General features: G+C 55.8%; 1 protein-coding gene across 6 annotated transcripts in view; it reads left to right on the forward strand.

Moving 5' to 3' along the window:
• Positions 1-10,485, forward strand: part of IQSEC3 (IQ motif and Sec7 domain ArfGEF 3) — a 118,599-nt gene extending 108,114 nt beyond the window's left edge. For 2 of the 6 annotated variants that reach the window (XM_077953240.1, XM_077953242.1), the window contains 4 exons: positions 1,226-1,318; positions 3,323-3,372; positions 3,457-3,536; positions 6,835-10,485. In XM_077953240.1, the coding sequence (XP_077809366.1) occupies positions 1,226-1,318; positions 3,323-3,372; positions 3,457-3,531 (218 nt within the window). In that variant the 3' untranslated portion in view covers positions 3,532-3,536; positions 6,835-10,485. The remainder of the gene's footprint in view (positions 1-1,225; positions 1,319-3,322; positions 3,373-3,456; positions 3,537-6,834) is intronic. The other 4 variants (XM_077953241.1, XM_077953243.1, XM_015150700.3 and 1 more) reach the window with 3 other exon arrangements.
• The last annotated feature ends 6,621 nt before the right edge of the window (positions 10,486-17,106 follow it).

A 17,106-nucleotide genomic window follows, 5' to 3' on the forward strand; every position in this document is an offset into this window, starting at 1 on the left:
TCCATAGTGGGCATTATTTTCCTCATTTTACAATAAGGAAATAGGTTAAAAGCACTTAGGGAAGTTGTCCAAGTTCGCAGTCAGTGACAAAACAAGGTTTGCATCCAGTGGCCCAGGACTCCTCACTTGTAATTATGATGCTAATTTCTCCAAAGCCAAGAGAGCCCCTCTGGGGGAGAGAAACAACTCTCAGTGCAGTAAAAATATTTAGCATTGATCGATGGTGTGATTTAGGCAATCAGGACAAATTGTTCTGGTTTGGGGGCCTACAGTTCAGTGTCCCTGGTTTCTAGACAACCAGAGAGACTGAAAATGGAGCCCAGGAGAGTAGCTGTAATAAAAGGAACTTGAGTTATGTCTCCTGGAAAAGAGAAGCAGGAGGAGTGATTTAATAATCCTGTCAAATCTCCAAGGATGGCAGCCGGCAGTTCTGTAGCTCCACTGAGAGAAGAACAAGAAGGAACAGGTTTCCAATCCGGTGAGAGGAATTAAAGTTGAGTACCTAGACAGATGTCCTGGCCCCGCAGGCTTGCAACCTCCACACCCCTGGTATGGACTTTCCTCCTTGGGAGAGCTTTGAACACCTTGTGGAGGCTCAGCCAGCCAGGCAGGCTCCATCCTCCCAGGTGCTGGGCGGAGAGGTGAGGTGTCACCCCTGTCAGCAAACTCTGCTGTGCCAGGTGCTTCTCACACAATGTAACAAAACTGATACAGGTTGGAGCAAAAGTAATTGCGGTTTTTGCCATTACTTTCACACGCACCTTAATACTTATGGAGTACGGGTCACTAGCCAGGCCTTGTCCTCAGTGCTTTATGTGTATTTCTCCACGCAGTCCTCTTAATGACACCTTGAAGCGGGCACAGCTGTCCTCTCAAGTGAGGCATGGAGAGGTTGGGTAACTTGCCTAAAGCCACACAGCCAGGGAGTGTCAGAACCAGGATTCAAACCCAGGCAGTTCACCTCCCTCACATCAGCCTCTTCTCTGCCTCTCTGATGTTCAAGCAGATATGATCATCCCCATGTACAGATGAGGAGACCGTGGTTCCGAGGGGGTATTTTACTTGCTATTCAGTGGCGGGGCCAGACCCGAGGTCCATGTTTCACAGCATGTGCTGGGACCTCTCGGCTTCTTCCTCCCCTTCCTGCCTGCCCCTCATTTCCTCCCTTACTTCTGTGTGTTTGAGGTTATGATTTCTCTTGCTCACGGGCCTCTCCATTCCTTAGGGGAGCTGGAGAAGCAGCAGGGAACAAAGACACTCTCCTTCAAGCCCAGTGGAGCCCAGGGGGACCCACAGTCAAAGCAAGGATCGCCGACAGGTGAGCCTCGGCTCTGCCCAGGGCGCCAGCCCCCATGGAGGCCACTCAGGGACCCTGGGTGTGGGTCCTGGGCAATCTGCAGGGAGAGTTGCCCGTTCCCATGGCATGTTTCTTTCTGCTGAGGAGTGCCAGGCTTGCCTTCTTTAATCTCATGGGCTTTAGTGGTGGGAGTAAGGAGGAAGGCAAGAGAGAAATGTGTCTGTCCATTTTGCAAACTGCACCGGAGTTCTGGAGTCTATGTGAGATGTCACTGTCTGCCCTGGAGGAGTCAGGCAAGAGTCCTGGCATCCCGGGCCCAGCAGGGAGGCCTTCCCTCCTGCAGCCAGGCTGTCTTGACGAGACGAGGTCAAGAGAAACCCCATGAGGAGCACTCTCCAACCAGGCAGTATAAGAGGGCAGGGTGACCAGGAGGATCTGGATCTTGCTCTTCTCTGTACAGTCCCTTCACTAATGAGGCAAAAGCACTCCCTAATCCCTGGCTCAGGTCAGCCCACCCCAAATCCAGAGAGACCCTCAAACTCCACTTCTCTAATGGTTTCTCCAGTTGAATTGCTCACTCCAGCCAAGTCAAGTTGGCTCCAGAGGTGGCACCTCCTTCAGCCAGGTTCCCTAGACCTGCGTCCTCTGCCCCCAAGGGCCCCTACCTTCCACCTCCTACCCCAACCTTACCCCCACCTGCAGGGGATCAGGAAAAGTTTCCACCACCTCCCCTCCACCAGCCCCAAATAAAGAGAACGAGGAGAGATGCATGAGAATTCAGTCTCATTCCAGTGACATCCCAGCAAGCCATCCACGACTGTCCACCAATTAGTTAACTCAGTCACTTACTCTTACACTCAACAAACACTTCTCGAATGGCTGCTGCCCTGTGCAGAGCACTGGAAAGCCAGGATCATAGCGAGAAACTCCAGTGGCCTCCACGCGGTCCATGACCCACCACAGTTGGCCCTGACTCCTGACTTGGAACAGGCAGCAGCACGGGGACTGGTTACGGCAGCGAGGACATGAGATTCGCTTTCCGAGCAGGACATGGGGCTGTTTTTGCTCTGTAGAGGTTCTCACTGGGATGGAATCTTCCCTATATGGGTTTGACCTGCCATCGTGCGTCCATAATTCTCCACGCGGCCTGATTTCAGTTGGCCTCTTCATTTCTATAAGGTCATAGGGCACGGGTCGCTGCTTGTTTTCTCAGCTGTGAAACCCCAGAGCTAGCCCTCAGCTGCCTATTATTCCCTGCCAGATGCCTGTCCCCAGGGACGTGTCCCTTAGTCGCTTCCACAGCTGGGTCTGTCTCATCCCCAGACAATGGTGCAGCTCCCTCTACTGCTGCAGGAAGCAGAGGACTGAGCAGAGCAGGGGGAAGCTGGCACCCCCAGGGGTTGGGAAATGAGAGGGGCTCCTGTGGGGGTAGGGGTGGAAGCTGGGAGTGACTCAGCCAGAAAGAGCCAATGAGCTATCCATGGAGGTCCGCAGGGTCCCTGCTGCTGTGCCAGGCCAGCCAGAAGGCCCTCAGAGTAATTACAGAGCCATTATCGGCTTTTACTGTGCCAGGCACTGCGGTGAGTGCTGTGCAGGCCTCAGCCCATTTGGTCCTCCCCCCTCAGCCAGTCTGCAGGGCTGGGAGCAAAGAAGTGTGGCTCACACTCAAGGAGCCTGTGATCCACGGAGGCTGATGAACGTGGCGCCCACAACCCAGGCCTCCTCCAAGCCAGCTTTCACAGTTCGTACTGGGGAGGCTTTGACTGTGGGTAAATCAGATTCCACAATGCCAACATGAGAAAGAGCGCCAGAGATCTTCTAGTCTGTGGCAGCCCAGAGAGATGTAGCATCTCGCCCAGGTCACACAGCTTCTAAGTGGCAGAGTGGGACTCCCAATCTCCGCCCCAGTGAGGAGCAGCGTGACCCCAAGTCTTAGCTGCAGAGATGCTTGAGGGGCGCAGGGGAGGGGCAGGTAGCTCATTCTCAGCCAGTAGAGAATGAGCCCTGTGCTCTTTGCATTCAAAGCCAAAAGGGAGGCCGCGCTCAGGGAGAAGCCGGCGGAGAGCACGGTGGAGGTAAGTGGAGCCCTGGTTGCCCAGGTGAGTGACTCCCTGCCCCCTTGTCCTTCTTCTCACCGTCTCTGTTGTTTCTCTTCTCAGGTATTAATCAATGCCTCCCCAGCCCGACTCACCATTTTACCAATTTCAAGAGATACAATTAAAAGTTACTGCTAGCATGGGTAATGCCACTGTTCCAGCACCTAATTAAGCCTCGAGCTCTTTCTCCCCTTTCCCCAGCCTGCTGCCCTCCGAGGCTGAGCTCCCAGACTAACACAGTGGAGACGGAGCTCATGACACCCTAGGGCCATCCTTCCTGTGTGCCCCCAAATCCACCTCCCCAGGAAATGCTCACTGCTCACTGCTCCCCCAGTACTTGCTGTATCAGAGAACCTCACATCCCCTTCCCCAAGTCCTCCCACCCTCCATAGCGGGGAGCCTGGGCTCCCCCGGAGAGTCACCCCTCAGGCCAGGCCCCAAACGATCACCTCTGGGGCAGACCCTGCCCTCTTGGACACCTGGGGCCAGGTTGGAGAACTGAGACTTGGGGGCCGGAGGGAGGGGGGCTCCTCCCTGGAACAGCTGGTCCATCTGGAAAGCTGGCCATGGCGTGGGGATGTGTGCAAAAGAAAATGAGACAGAGTAGGGTGGGGCTGTCTTGGGGGCTTTCCTGGGGTAAGAGCGATAAACCTGAAGACTGTCTGTGGTGGAGGGGAGGCTGCCCATCTCCACGTCACATAGCGAGGGACTGCAGAAGACCCAGCAGCAGCTGGTCCCTGCCAAACCCCCACAGTGCCACCTATGGGAGGAGCGTGCAGATGCCCCTACAAGCCTCGTGAGTCCCAGCCCTCTCCCACTGGGTCCTCCTGCACCCCAGTGAGTCCCAGCTCCACTCCTTTCCTGCCAGGCCTCCCGGAGCCACCAGCTGCTCATATAGTCACCTCCCTTCCCAGCCCCTACTTCGAGCCGGAGGGAGCCCCATTAGGTGTCTTATTAAGGTGCCCTACCCACCAGTCTGACTAAGCCCTGGGAAGAAGCAGGACACCCCAGGGGAGCTCAGTGTCTTCTCTCTCTCCCACGGCCCTCCACCCCCCACACACCCGTGTCTGGAGGAGGCACCTTTACAAGGAGGAGCTTCCTGCCCCAGCAGCTGACAAGCCCCCAGGGTGGGTATTCTATTCCCCGCCCCCTCCACTCCCCATCCTCCGCAGCTGCCCGTTCTTGAGCCTTGCAGATAAGCACACCCGTGCCCAGCCCTCTGTTCTGTTCTGCCAGCCCTGCCCTGCCCTAGCCTGAGCTACCCAGGGAGGACAACCAACCCCACGCTCTCCTCCCTTCTGCCCTGCCTAATGGCATATGGCTATCTGCAAGGCTGCCACCCTCAGCTAGCTCCAGGGCCCCGCCAGCCTCTGCTCTCCTGCGCAGAGGGCAGCCTCGCCTCCCATGGCCTCAGCTGGACCCCAAGCTCTCTCTCCTCTGCCCTCTCTCTGCCGTTGCTGGCCAAGCCCCTCTGGCAGGTGCTTCTCCATCTTCTCTGAGCTGTTCTGACCTGCTGCCCATGTTCCATCCTCTGTCTCCCCCTTCCCCACATTCATTCTTTCATGAGCAGGGAGGTGAGAAGGGGGTCAGAGGAGAGGACATTTTGCTGTCACTTCCTGCTTTACACTCACTGACCACTAAAGAGAAAGGATCCAGACTGGGATGGGGCCGGGGGTGCAGTGGAGGGACCAGAGCAGGGGAGGTAAACGGGAGGCGCAGGCTGTGGCCCAGAGCGGGCGCTGCGTGGGGAGCCTCAGGGAGAAGAAGGACTGCTCAGGGGATCTGGACTGGGACAGCCAGACATTCGGCTGGGGAGGGCTGCTGCCACGTCCAGGTGGAGGGAGGCAGATGAGCACAGCCTGTCCTGGCTGTCTCAGGCCCCGTGTCTCCTGGGGAGGAATTCAGAACACAAGCAGGAGGGGGAGGAGCGCGTGCCCCCCAGCGGCTTCTGCCTGAGTGAGGACCCTGGAGGGATCCCCAGAGGCAGGTGGGCCCCAGCCATGCTCTGTACCTGCCGTGTCTTGGAAGGACAGTGAGGGGCTCAGGGAACCTTGGTTTGTTTAGGGGGAGGACCTCAGGCCTGGAAAATGTGCTGAGGTTGGAGGCTGAGAAGGAAGAATAAAGCCTGCGACATGCCGAGTGTGGCAGTTGGGCTCGTGAATATTGAGGGGCAGACAAAGGCCTGGGGAGCCTCAGGAGGGAAGTTGCCCGCTGGGAGTACACAGGTCCGGGAACGGGTGTCCCTGAACTGCACCTGCAGCCAAAACACAGGGTGAGGAAATGCTGGTTTAGGGTTCCGGGGTCGTTTTGGGCTGGGCCAGCTGGGTCTAGGCCTGGGATGAGGTACCTCCCCTGCAGCTTCCGTCTCCCCCTCGGCGCGCTGAGCAGCGGCCCCAGGTGGTGCTGCCCGAGGACAGATGGCAGCCCAATAGGAAGATCCTCAGCCCAATAGGAAGATCCTCAGAGAGGAGGAGGGTCCCAGCCTCCCCCAGAGGACCCAGGTGTTTGGAGGGGATTGTGGGGTGTCATAGCGATGGGCAGGGGAGCTTGGGGGTGGAACGGTGTGAGGAGTTAAATCCTTCTCCTTCCAGAATCCTCTAGCCTCCCTTCCACCCATCTCCTCCACCTCCCGCTGCTAGCAAGGGGAGGCCAGGCTAGTTCACAGTGACCTCCATGTCTGAGGGCGGAGGCTCATGCCCCGCCTTGGGGATCAAGGTTGGAGCCCTCTCTGGGGATCCCCTCCTGCAGCCAGGCAAGTTAACCAGGACCCGGCTTGGGCCAGAATGACAGCTGGGGAGCTGACTCTGCCTCGGCTGTTTGGGCTGCTCTCGAATGCAGGGTCACGGCCTTGGGGAGTCTGGGAGGACAGGTAGGTCCAGATCACCCTGTGGCATTCTGGGGTTTAAGCCTCTATGACGTCAACGGTACCAGTGATTCTTTCTCTGTAACAGGGCTGGAGGGAACAGAGAAACACGAAAGGCTCAAAAATGCTTGGCCCTGTCCCTGGGTCTGCCCTCCTTTGCCTCAACACACTCCTAGGAGGTGGGGAGGGGCAAAGACTATGGCCCCTGCTTTCAAGCTCAGAGTGTGGTGGAAAAGGAGGTGAGGAGGAGTTTTCCCATGGCCTAGGGACACCCAACAGCTCCGTGAAGTCAGGCGGCAGAGGAATGCAGAGCCCGTCTTACAGATGGAGAGACTGAGGCCACAGTGCGACGCCGCTCACAGTCAGTGGCAGGACATGCCAGCCTCTCGACTCCTCTCTCCCTCCTGGGCAAAAGCCAGAGTCAGAACCCAGTCTTCTTGCGGGTAGAGAGATGGAGAGAGGGTCAGAGTGAGGGCTGAGAGTGGGAGGGAGGCCAGGGGAAGCTCAGGGCAGCCTGTCCTCACAGCTGGGAATTAGTCTTGTAACATTTCATGCTTCTCTGGCTGTTTCTAAACTAGGTGTCAATTCACAACAGGCTTCAAACGTCCCAGCACAACTCCGGGCTGGGGGCCGAGAGGGGAGCGCCGGTGCCGCCGCCAGACCTGCCGCCTAGCCCCCTGAGACAGCAGCCCCCGCCGCTGCCGCCGCCGCCACCCACACCCCCGGGCACCCTGGTGCAGTGCCAGCAAATTGTCAAGGTCATTGTCCTGGACAAGCCCTGCCTGGCCCGCATGGAGCCCCTGCTGAGCCAGGCTCTCTCCTGCTACACCTCGTCCTCCTCAGACTCCTGCGGCTCCACACCCCTGGGCGGCCCCGGCTCTCCGGTCAAGGTCATCCACCAGCCGCCGCTGCCCCCGCCCCCGCCCCCCTACAACCACCCTCACCAGTTCTGTCCACCAGGCTCCCTGCTGCACCGGCGCCGCTACTCCAGTGGCTCAAGGAGCCTGGTGTAGACTCTGCCCCACTCCCCTCCTGCCCCGGGAGGGCTGGCCACTGGGGGGCCTGGGCTGCCCCTCCACTGCTCCCCACACCCTGGCACGATGCGTTCCTGGTCACTGATCACCATCATTTTGGGAAGAGAATCCCAATCCTGGCACCTGGGTTTGCCTCATCCAACATCCTTCCCTTTCTCAGCTGCACCCCGACTCTAGTTCTGAAGACACACCTCGCTCTCCTGGGGCCCTACGCAGCCAGACCCGGCGAGGCCTCCTCTTCCCCTGGCCACCACGTTCCCCCTGGACCATGGACTGAAGAAACTGGAGCTGAGGCTCTAACTAGCTTGCAGGCTTTGAGTCTGTTAGTGCCTGGGGGCCTCGGGCCATGGGGCAGCAGCATGAGGCTGGGCCGGCCGGCAGTGGAGCACTAGACTGAAGGTGGCTGGCTCGCAGCCCAGAACTAGTGCCTCCGTGGCTGTGCTGAGGGGAGGAGGGTTGGTCCCGCTCCCTGGAGGGACAGGTGGGAGAAGTGAGGGTGGGGGCTTTTTCTGCTGCCCCCACCCCCAAGCCTGGCGCTCTCAGGAGGCTACTCCTTGGTCCCCAGGGACGTTGGCTGCCCTGACCATGTCCTTCCCCTCCTCCCGGGGCCTCTGCTTCCTCAGGAGCTGCCCAGACTCCAGAAAAGCTTGGAGAAAGGGAGGCAGGAAGAGGAGCACTAGCGCTCTGCGGGTCAGTTCAGCAGGGTCATAGGATTGTGAGGTCATGGATCTGCAAAATGCACCTTTTTAAAGAGTTTCTTAGTTCCCCAGCCCCAGCTAATACCCAGCCAGTGCCGTGTGCGCACAGGCATGTGCACGTAAACATGCATGAGAACCAGGCCGTTCCTTCCGTTGTGCAAGCGGAAGTGGAGACGGGGCAGTGATCTGCCCAGCAGAGATGGGGCTCGGCGCGAGGCAGGGCTCCCTCTTGTGTGAGTCTGTGGCCTCCAGGAGGGACTTGGGTGCAGAGGTAAGCAAGAAAAATGGGCTCCAGAGACATATGCATTTCCCCTGCACCCCTCAGCCTTTAAATATTTCCCCCTCCTAGAAGGTTCTAGACCTCCCCTTCCAGCAGGGGTGCCCAAGAGTCCCTGGACCCTCAAAATTGCAAAGGAGGCCCAAGCGTGGCTCACTGACCTCCCAGGGCCCAGCAAGATGGGATAGCCAGCCTTAGGTGGCCCCACGAGCTCAAGCCTGGGGAAGATGAAAGGCAGCCACCCCAGAGACTATAGGAGCCGTACCATGGCCTGCCCAGTCAGGCCCTATCAGGACATGTCTGTCCCAAGCCTGGCCAGGCTCCAGTTCCGTGCCAGCAGCTCATTGCTGTCCTGTGTGCAGGTCCCCCCACACTTGGAGCCTGTGGTTAAGGCCTCCTGGGAGAGGAAGTGAACATGAGTCAAGTGTGACATGGACTTGAATCTCCCCACCCTTCCCCTGCCCTGCCCCACCTGCAGTAGCTAGGCCAGGTAGGAAGCAAGGATCATTCCCGGCTCTCAGAGGTTCCAGATGACCTAGTTTCATTTCGTGTGTGTGTGTATGTGTGTGTGTGGTCACTCAGACGTCACTGTGATATCACCCAGTGAGTCTATTTCTGGCCCTGTCTTTGTCGGCCCAGTTTCCGTAACTTGCAGCCAATTTGCCCTCTCCCCTGTGGCTGCCAGCCTGTCTGCCCCTCCGTGTCCTTGCTGCCGTGGCCCTCCTCTGTTTTCGGTAACAGATGCTCCAGCCATTGCATTTCAGAGTGGAGCAGACAACAGATGGGGTGCACAAATTCAGACACCTCTGATGCCCTTAGCCAAGGCAGGGATCGCCCTTAAAGTGAAGGCCTGGACAGGAGGTGTCAGGGACTTGGGAGGAGTCCTGGGGATGGGAGTGGAGGAATCTTAAAATGAGGGAAGCTGAAAATAAAATGAAAACGATGACTAAGAGGCAGGAGTGCTAGGTATGGGGGAATAGGAACTATGAGCTAAATATACTTAGGGGGTGGGGGCCGGGGACACTGTCCCAGACAGCCCTAGCACGACAGGCAGGACCCTGTCCCCTGCTCACATAGCTCTTCAAGCTTACAAAGTACCCTCTCCCCTGTTGAGGGGCACAGTAACCCCAGGCCCTCCCTCCCACCTCAGCTGAAGCCCAGATCTTCCAAATTGGAACCAGCAAAAGTCAGGGCTGGCGCGCATGTGGGCCTCCATCTGAGAAACTGGACTCTCAGGGCCCCTGCCCAGGGCAGAGGCCCACCCCTTGGGTTGGTGCAGTGGCTGCCCTGGGCCCCACTGGCAGCACAGGGAGTCTCCAGGAAGCAGCCCGGCCTGGGGTCAGCTTCCCATGGAGCCAGTCCAGAGCTGGGAGGGGCATTCAACCCCTGAGGGCCTGGGGCAGGACACAGCTGCCCTCCTCACTGTCAGGGGAAGCAAGTGCCCAACATCTGTAACCCTTCCCTGCTCAGTCCCCAGGCCAAGGTTGGGCCTCCTCTCCGTCCCCGTCGCTGTCCCCAGAGCCTAGACCTCGGGGACCTGGGAAAAGCCTCCTGCTCCCTCCCGAGGGCAGCAGACAGAGCAGGGCCTCCAGCCCCCCAGAGGACCAGTGGGGGTGCTCTTAGGCCTTCCTGCTCTCCCAAGGTTGCAGGGACAGTAGAGTGCTGACTGAGCCCCAGACTCAATCACCCAAAGATGGCCCCACTCTATCCACTCCAGACCTTTGGGAAATCTGGGTCCCTCTCCTGATTTGATCCATTTGGCCCCAACTCCAGAGCCTGGAATGGGAGATGAAACTAGTTTTCCACCCACTTTTGGGGAAATCCCACTCCTAGGTCTCTAGCAAGCCCTGCTGACAGCTTGTCCTGGAAGCCTGCCTGCCTGTCTCCACGGGTGTCTCGATCCAGCACACACTGATCAGCCCTGCGTCTTCGGGCCCCTGCGCCACCGGTCCCCACGGCCCGCCAGGAGTCTCTGTACCCACTAGGCTTCCCTGATGACCATCTATCTGTCCGTCCCTGTGTCTGCTGTACGTCCCTCCTGCTGCACCCTCTCCCCACACACCCGTCGCCCATAAGAGAGAAACCTCTCTAGGGAAAGGCAGGGTGGCTCCACCCAGCAACTAATCCAAATGGCAAATATTTTGTAACAAAATAGCCCAGAGGTATTTTATCTGTTCAATTCATAGAGTTTTAGAGATTATATTGAAAGATGTCACTTGAGCAAACTGTGTCGGTGCAGCTTCTTTTGCTCTCCCAGCAGGGAGGGCCCGCCTTAAATCAGAGCATCTCTTCGGGGAGGATTTGAGAAGGACACGGATGCCCTCAGCCTCTCAGGCTGCTCTCCCCTGGCCACAGCAGTACTATTCCTTTACCCCAGGGCAATGCACTCATGTCCCATGGTTAGGAACCCCCGTCTTCCATAAAGGAGACTTGGGTGTGGGAAGATAAGGTAAGTCTTCCTATGGGTGGGCACTGGCAGAGCTGGGGATAGGGCTAGGAAACTGACCACCGTGTGTGTGGGCCTGACCCCGCTAACACATGCATACACCCCTCACTCCACCTCCCCGACCACACACACACACAGCTTCCAGCCGGTCCAGAAAGCAGGCTACAGTGGAGACCAAAGGCAGCTTTGGAGGGAGGAGGCCCCACGGCAGTCAGTACACCTCCGGGGGGCAGAGGAGGACCACCTCTGGCCTGCTTGGCTTTCTGCAGTGAAGAGTGAGGGTTTATCAGGGTGCGGGGGAGGCCATCCCACTGGCCATGCCAGACGTCGGCTCCCAAAGCCTGACTTCAGTGGCAGGGTCTGGTTTGTCCAGCCCCGGGGTCCAGTCTTCCTGAAATACAGGAGCAATGGGGCCCATGAAAGGACTGGAGGAAGACGGTCGGGGACAGTGCACAAAGCCGCAGAGAGCAATTCAGCAAACATATGCTGAGCCCCACAGTGTGCCAGGTCCTGGGAGCCAGAAGGGATGCCAAGGTTCTGGGAAGGATATGGATGTGACAGTAACCAAGTGGCTGTGAGGAAGCAGGGAAGGCTGGAATGAGGATTGGGAGAGGTGCAGGGGCCCAGCCAGGTGCTCACAGCCAGGTGCAATGCTCAGCTCAGCTCCATGGGGCTTGAGATGGGTGGTTCTCCTGGTCGGGGAGAGAGGAGAGCGCCTTCCAGCAACACTGAGTCATCAGAGGAGAGCAATTGGCTTCCCCAGGACACCCGAGGGCACCCAGCTCTCCTGGTGACCAGAATTCTGAACACCTAGAAATCCCAACAGCTTCAGGACCTTCCCCAGGCTGGCTCCTGTCATTCCCAGCTAAAGGGAAAGGAAGCTTGACCTCACCCTCTTCCCAGGAAATGGGAAATTCCAGAGTAAGCTGGAAGCCAGCTATGACCTGTCCCATCCTGGGAAATCTCTGACCTGAGAAGCTGAGGACTGACCCCTTGAGAGCACTCTGCGGGGAACCAGCTCAGCCCGGGCCTGGGAGAGAGCCAAGGGCCAAGACGGCCCTGCTGCTCTCTGTGCTGGATGCAGGCCTATGGCACCATTCTCCAAATCTCGGTTCCCTCAGCTCATCTAGGATGAATACTTGTCCCTCCGGTGAGAGGAAGACCATCCTGTTCTGACAGGGCCCGTCTGGTGGTCCAGGCCCCTCTGTGCCCATCTGCCGTAGGGATGGAGAGCTACGGTCCGTGCATCTCCCTCCATAATGACCCTTTGCAGATGGGAGAATGTCAGACTCATCAGTCATTGACTTAGAATGCTCCTAGTAAGGGGTCCCGGGACGTACTGGTTTCTGGCTGAGAGCAGTGGCCCAGAGCTCGTGCTGGAAATCGGGATGAACTGAACGATAAGTTTGTGACCACCTGCTGAGCACTGTTCTAGGTGCTGGGGGCTATGCAGTGAAGGGGACAGGGAAGGTTCACACTGGGCGGTGCCATCAACAAGAAATGGAGCAGCTGCCTTCACATAGAGGATGGTGACCCAACTGGAGTGATGGGGAGAGCCTGTTTTAGGGTAAATATTCAAGGAAGGCCTCTCCAAGGAGGAGAATTCAACAAGGTCAAGGTCCGGTCTGAGGGCAGGTGAACAGTTCAGAGACCATCACTTCAGGTCAAATGACCACAATTTGTCAAAAAATGGTTTCCTGATATATGCATTTACTTACATGAAAAAATCTTATGAAAGTGTAAACACGAATTTCAAAACATCTTTACTGAGGAAAGCAAAATTGGTCTTCTAGCAAATCCAGGGCAGACGGTCACCATAGTCACAGACCAGGAGAAGAAGTGCTTGACAGTGGGCCGTCAGGCGCTCCAGCCGGGCAAGGATGAGGCCAGGGGTGGGACAGAGCTAAGGCCATGTGAGCAGCCGTCACCGCAGGAAGACCAGGCCACCAAAGTAGACCACAGAAAGCACACACCAGCAACAGTGAAGTCAAGCTCCCCTGAGCCGAGGCAGCTGCTGCCCAGAGCAAGCACGTGCTTGTGCGACCCTGTGTATGGATGGGGAGCAGCACACTCCAGGTCAAGGCAGCCTGCTGTCCACCTCCTCCTCTGTCGCCTCAAACCAAGAGGGCTCAGGTTTCCCATTTTTAAATTTTTCCTGTATTTATGTTTCAAAGAAGGGGCCTTGGTCTGTCGTCCAGGCTGGAGTGCACTGGTACGATCACAGCTCACTGCAGCCTGCAACTCCTGGGCTGAAAGGACCCTGCCCGCCTCAGCCTCCCAAGTAGCCTAGACTACAGGTGCGTGCCACCATGCCCTGCTGATTTTTACGTTACTGTTATTATTATTTTTGTAGAGATGGGGGTCTCTCTCCAGCCTAGCCAACACAGTAAAACCCCGTCTCTACTAAAAATACAAAAATTATCCAGGCATGGTGGCGTGAGCCTATAATCACAGCTACTCAGGAGGCTGAGGCACGAGAATCGCTTGAATCCGGGAGGCGAAGGTTGCAGTGAACTGAAATCATGACACTGCACTCCAGCCTGGGCGACAGAGCGAGACTCTGTCTCAAAATAATAAAATAAAAAAATAAAGATGGGAGATCTCTATTGCCCAGGTTAGTCTTGAACTCCTGGGCTCAAGGGATCCTGTCACTTCTGTCTCGTGAGTAAACTGAGACTACAGGCGCGCACCACTATGCCTGGCTAATTTTTGTATGTTTTGGTAGAGACGGAGTCTCACTATGTTGCCCAGGCTGGTCTCGAACTCCTGGCCTCAAGGTATCCACCCACCTCGGCCTAGGCTTGCCATTTTTAAATAATGGAATGGACTCCATGGCCTATTGCCCAGCAGTCCCAGGGAGTCCAGGGGTAACAGCCTTTCACATCTCACCGTGAACCCCACAGAACTGAAGAGAGATTGATTTCTCCTTCAAGGGGTTGATGCTACATGGCTGTGGCCCTTGGCACGCCTCCTCCCACCCCAGCTCCAATAGATGTGGCCAATTGATCATTGCTTTCTGGGAGTCACCGTCAATCACATGTGCTGACTCCAGGCTGAAATGAACCTGCCAACCGCCCCATGGTGTCTTCATGGAGATACCTGCAAGGAAGGCATTTTGACGGGAGGTGGCTTAGAGCAGGGGGCAGCAGGCTGGAGGTGTGGCCCTCCTAGTGCCACTGCTCTCAGGTCACTCATGGACAGCAGCTCTGGGGTGCTGGCTTTGGCTCCTGAGCTCTGCCCCTCAGGGACTCAGGGCTGCTTCCTGCCAGGACTCCTCACTACTCTGCAACCTGTCAACTACCCTGTGCACCGGGTCCCCTCACTCACCTTCCTCAGGGTGAGCCACATGGCCACCAGGGCCACAGATGAAGGTCTGAAGATGCCCAGGCAAGAAGGACGCTCCGTCCAGGGCAGAGCCTTTGGAGCTACAGCAGACCCTGTGGAGGCAGGGGAGGCGCTCCTTCCAGGAGAACATGAGGCCCAGCCAGAGCCAGGTGGCCTGGAGCCACAGGCTGAGTTCGGATCTGCTCCCCTTCCCTTCCCAGGACAGCAGCCAGGCCCCAAGATAGACCCATGCCCAGGTCAGAGTCAGGGAGGTTAAATGAGGGCACAGGAATGAGGGGTGCAGAGGGGACAGGTCCAGAAGTGGTTCTGCCAGAATTCCCTTCCGGAGGGGCTGGAGGAGAGGGAGCTGGAGCTCAGCGGGTGGGTGGATGGGAGCGCTCTCCTCCCCTGCGCCCTCCCTCCCATGCCCCTGCAGGTCTGCATGGGTTCCCTCCCTGGGGAACCAGGCCGCCTCACCCACCAGCCGGCCCCTAGCACCTCAGCACTTCCTGCTCCCATGACCCTAAGGATTAAGTGATCTCAAGCCTGGCTCTGGGAAAACTGTGGGAACCGGCCGCTGGGAAGACGACCGGGCTGTGACTCCCACGTTTCCAACTGCCTAGACAGACCCGCCTTGCCCTCCTTTCCTCAAGAAACCCGAATCCCCTTTCCTTCTGAGACATCCGGGCTAGGCACCAACCTCCCTCCCTGAGTCCTCAGAGGGAATGGAAGGCCAGGGAGTCACGGAGCCTGCAGTGCCAGGCCTGCAGGCTGAGTCACAGGCCAGTCATGCTTCTATGGCTAACGGGACGACTTCACTTAAGAGGTTCAAAAAGAAGAACAGAAAAAGCCCAAAGGAAAGACATAATAAAGGCAAACGCAGAAGTAACAAAATAGAAAATAGATATACAATAGAAAATACGAACAAAACCAAAAGTTAGTTCTGAGAAATGACTAATAAAGTTGACAAACCTCTGATAAGACTGATCACGAAAAAGAGAGACGGCACAAATAAATAACCTGAGGACCAACAAAGAGAACATAACTATGAATGCTGCAGAGATTTTCAAAATAAAATACTTCAAATCAACTATAAACCTATGGCAAGAATTTTGAAACCCTCCACAAGATGAACGCTGTCCTAGAAAAATATCTTACCAAATCTTGCTCAAGAACAAACAGAAAATTTGGGATGTATAACCATTAAATTAAAGTGGAATAGGTAATTACAAGCCTTAGGGCCAGGAATCTCAGCAGTTCGGGAGGCCAAGGCAGGAGGATCACTTGAAGCCAGGAGTTCAAGACCAGCCTGGGCAACATAGTGAGACCCCCTCTATACACAGATTTTAAAAATAACCCAGGCATGGTGGTATGCAACTGTAGTCCCAGCCACTGGAAGGCTGAAGTGGGAAGATCACTTGAGCCCAGGAGGTTGAGGCTGCAGTGAACCAGGACTGCACCACTGAACTCCAACCTGGGCAATACAGCGAGACCCTTTTTCAAAAAAAAAAAAAAAAAGAGAGGGCCAGGTATGGTGGTTCAAGCCTGTAATCCCAGCACTTTGGGAGGTGGAGGTGGGCAGATCACTTGAGTTCAGGGGTTCGAGACCAGCCTGAGCAACATCGTGAACCCTCGTCTCTACCAAAAATACAAAAAATTAACGTCACTCCAGCCTGGGCGACAGAATGAGACTCTGTCTCAAAAAAAAATAAAAAAGAAGGAAAGTATTCACCACTGCCCACCCCCCACCCCCCAGAAAAATCATACAACACCAGGCCAGACGATTTACAAAATCTAGTACACTTCAAGGAACAGATAATCCCAACAGCCTATTAACTCTTTCAGAAAAGAGAAAGAGAAAGAACATCTGCAAACTCCTTTTCATGAGCCTAGTGTAATCTTAAAAACAAAAACTAAAGCAGACAAGGACGACATGAGACAAGACTACCAACCAATCTTGCTATGGGCATAAATTCAGAAATTCTAAACACAATATTAGCCTACCAAACCCAGTATTGAATGACAAAAAAAGATATGCCATAACCAAGTAGGGTTTGCCCCAGGAATGAAAAGATGATTAAGTACTAGAAAAATATAATACTGCGTTACAGTAACAAAGGAGAAAAACAATATGATCATCTCAATAGATGAAGAAAAAGCAATCCATAAAATTCAACCCTTACTATTGATTTGAAAAAAACCTACAGAACTTGGAACAGAGGAAAACCTCATAGCCTAAGTAAATGGTATCTATCAAAAGTCATCAGCCGGCCAGGCATGGTGGCCCACACCTGTAATCCCAGCACTTTGGGAGGCTGAGGTGAGTGGATCACTTGAGGTCAGGAGCCTGAGACCAGCCTGGCCAACGTGGTGAAATCCCGTCTCTACTAAAAACACAAAAATTAACCAGGCATGGTGGCTTATGCCTGTAATCCTGCTACTGGGGAGGCTGAGGCAGGAGAATCGCTTGAACCCGGGAGGCAGAGTTTGTAGTGGGCTGAGATCACGCAGTTGCACTCCAGCCCGGGTGACAGAATGAAACTGTCTCTCAAAAAAAAAAAAAAAAAAAAAAAGCAGCCGTCACACTAATGAAATGTTAGGGTTCCTGTCAAAACCAGAAAGGAAGCAAGGATGCTGCTGCCACCACTTCTAGTTACCAAATGAAGGAAGACAAGAAAAAGAAAAAGAGTCATGATAGGAGAAATAAAACTGTCGTTATTTCCAGACAGTCTGATTGTCTATGTAAAACACCCTAAAGAACCAAGAGGAAAAAAACGATTACAATTAACCCAGAGGAAAAGGCTGAGGCTGGACAGGGAGCCCAGGTCTCCGGACAGCTGGCCGGCTAAGGCGGGTCCCCACGCCCCACCCGCCGTCATGGCTGCTCTCTGTCCTGCTCCCCCGGGACCCCCCTCTCAATGACAGACCCAAATTCCAACTGCACTTGTTGAAGACCCACCCTGGCTACCTTTGCTTGCTCCCTGTGCTGGGGGTCTTAGTGAGACGGGGACTGAGTCCTGCTTGGGGAGAGGATTTGCCCACTTCGAGTCCCGCATGCTGAGGTGCAGCGT

Source organism: Macaca mulatta, chromosome 11 (assembly GCF_049350105.2).
Source record: "Macaca mulatta isolate MMU2019108-1 chromosome 11, T2T-MMU8v2.0, whole genome shotgun sequence".
NCBI classification, from domain to species: domain Eukaryota; kingdom Metazoa; phylum Chordata; class Mammalia; order Primates; family Cercopithecidae; genus Macaca; species Macaca mulatta.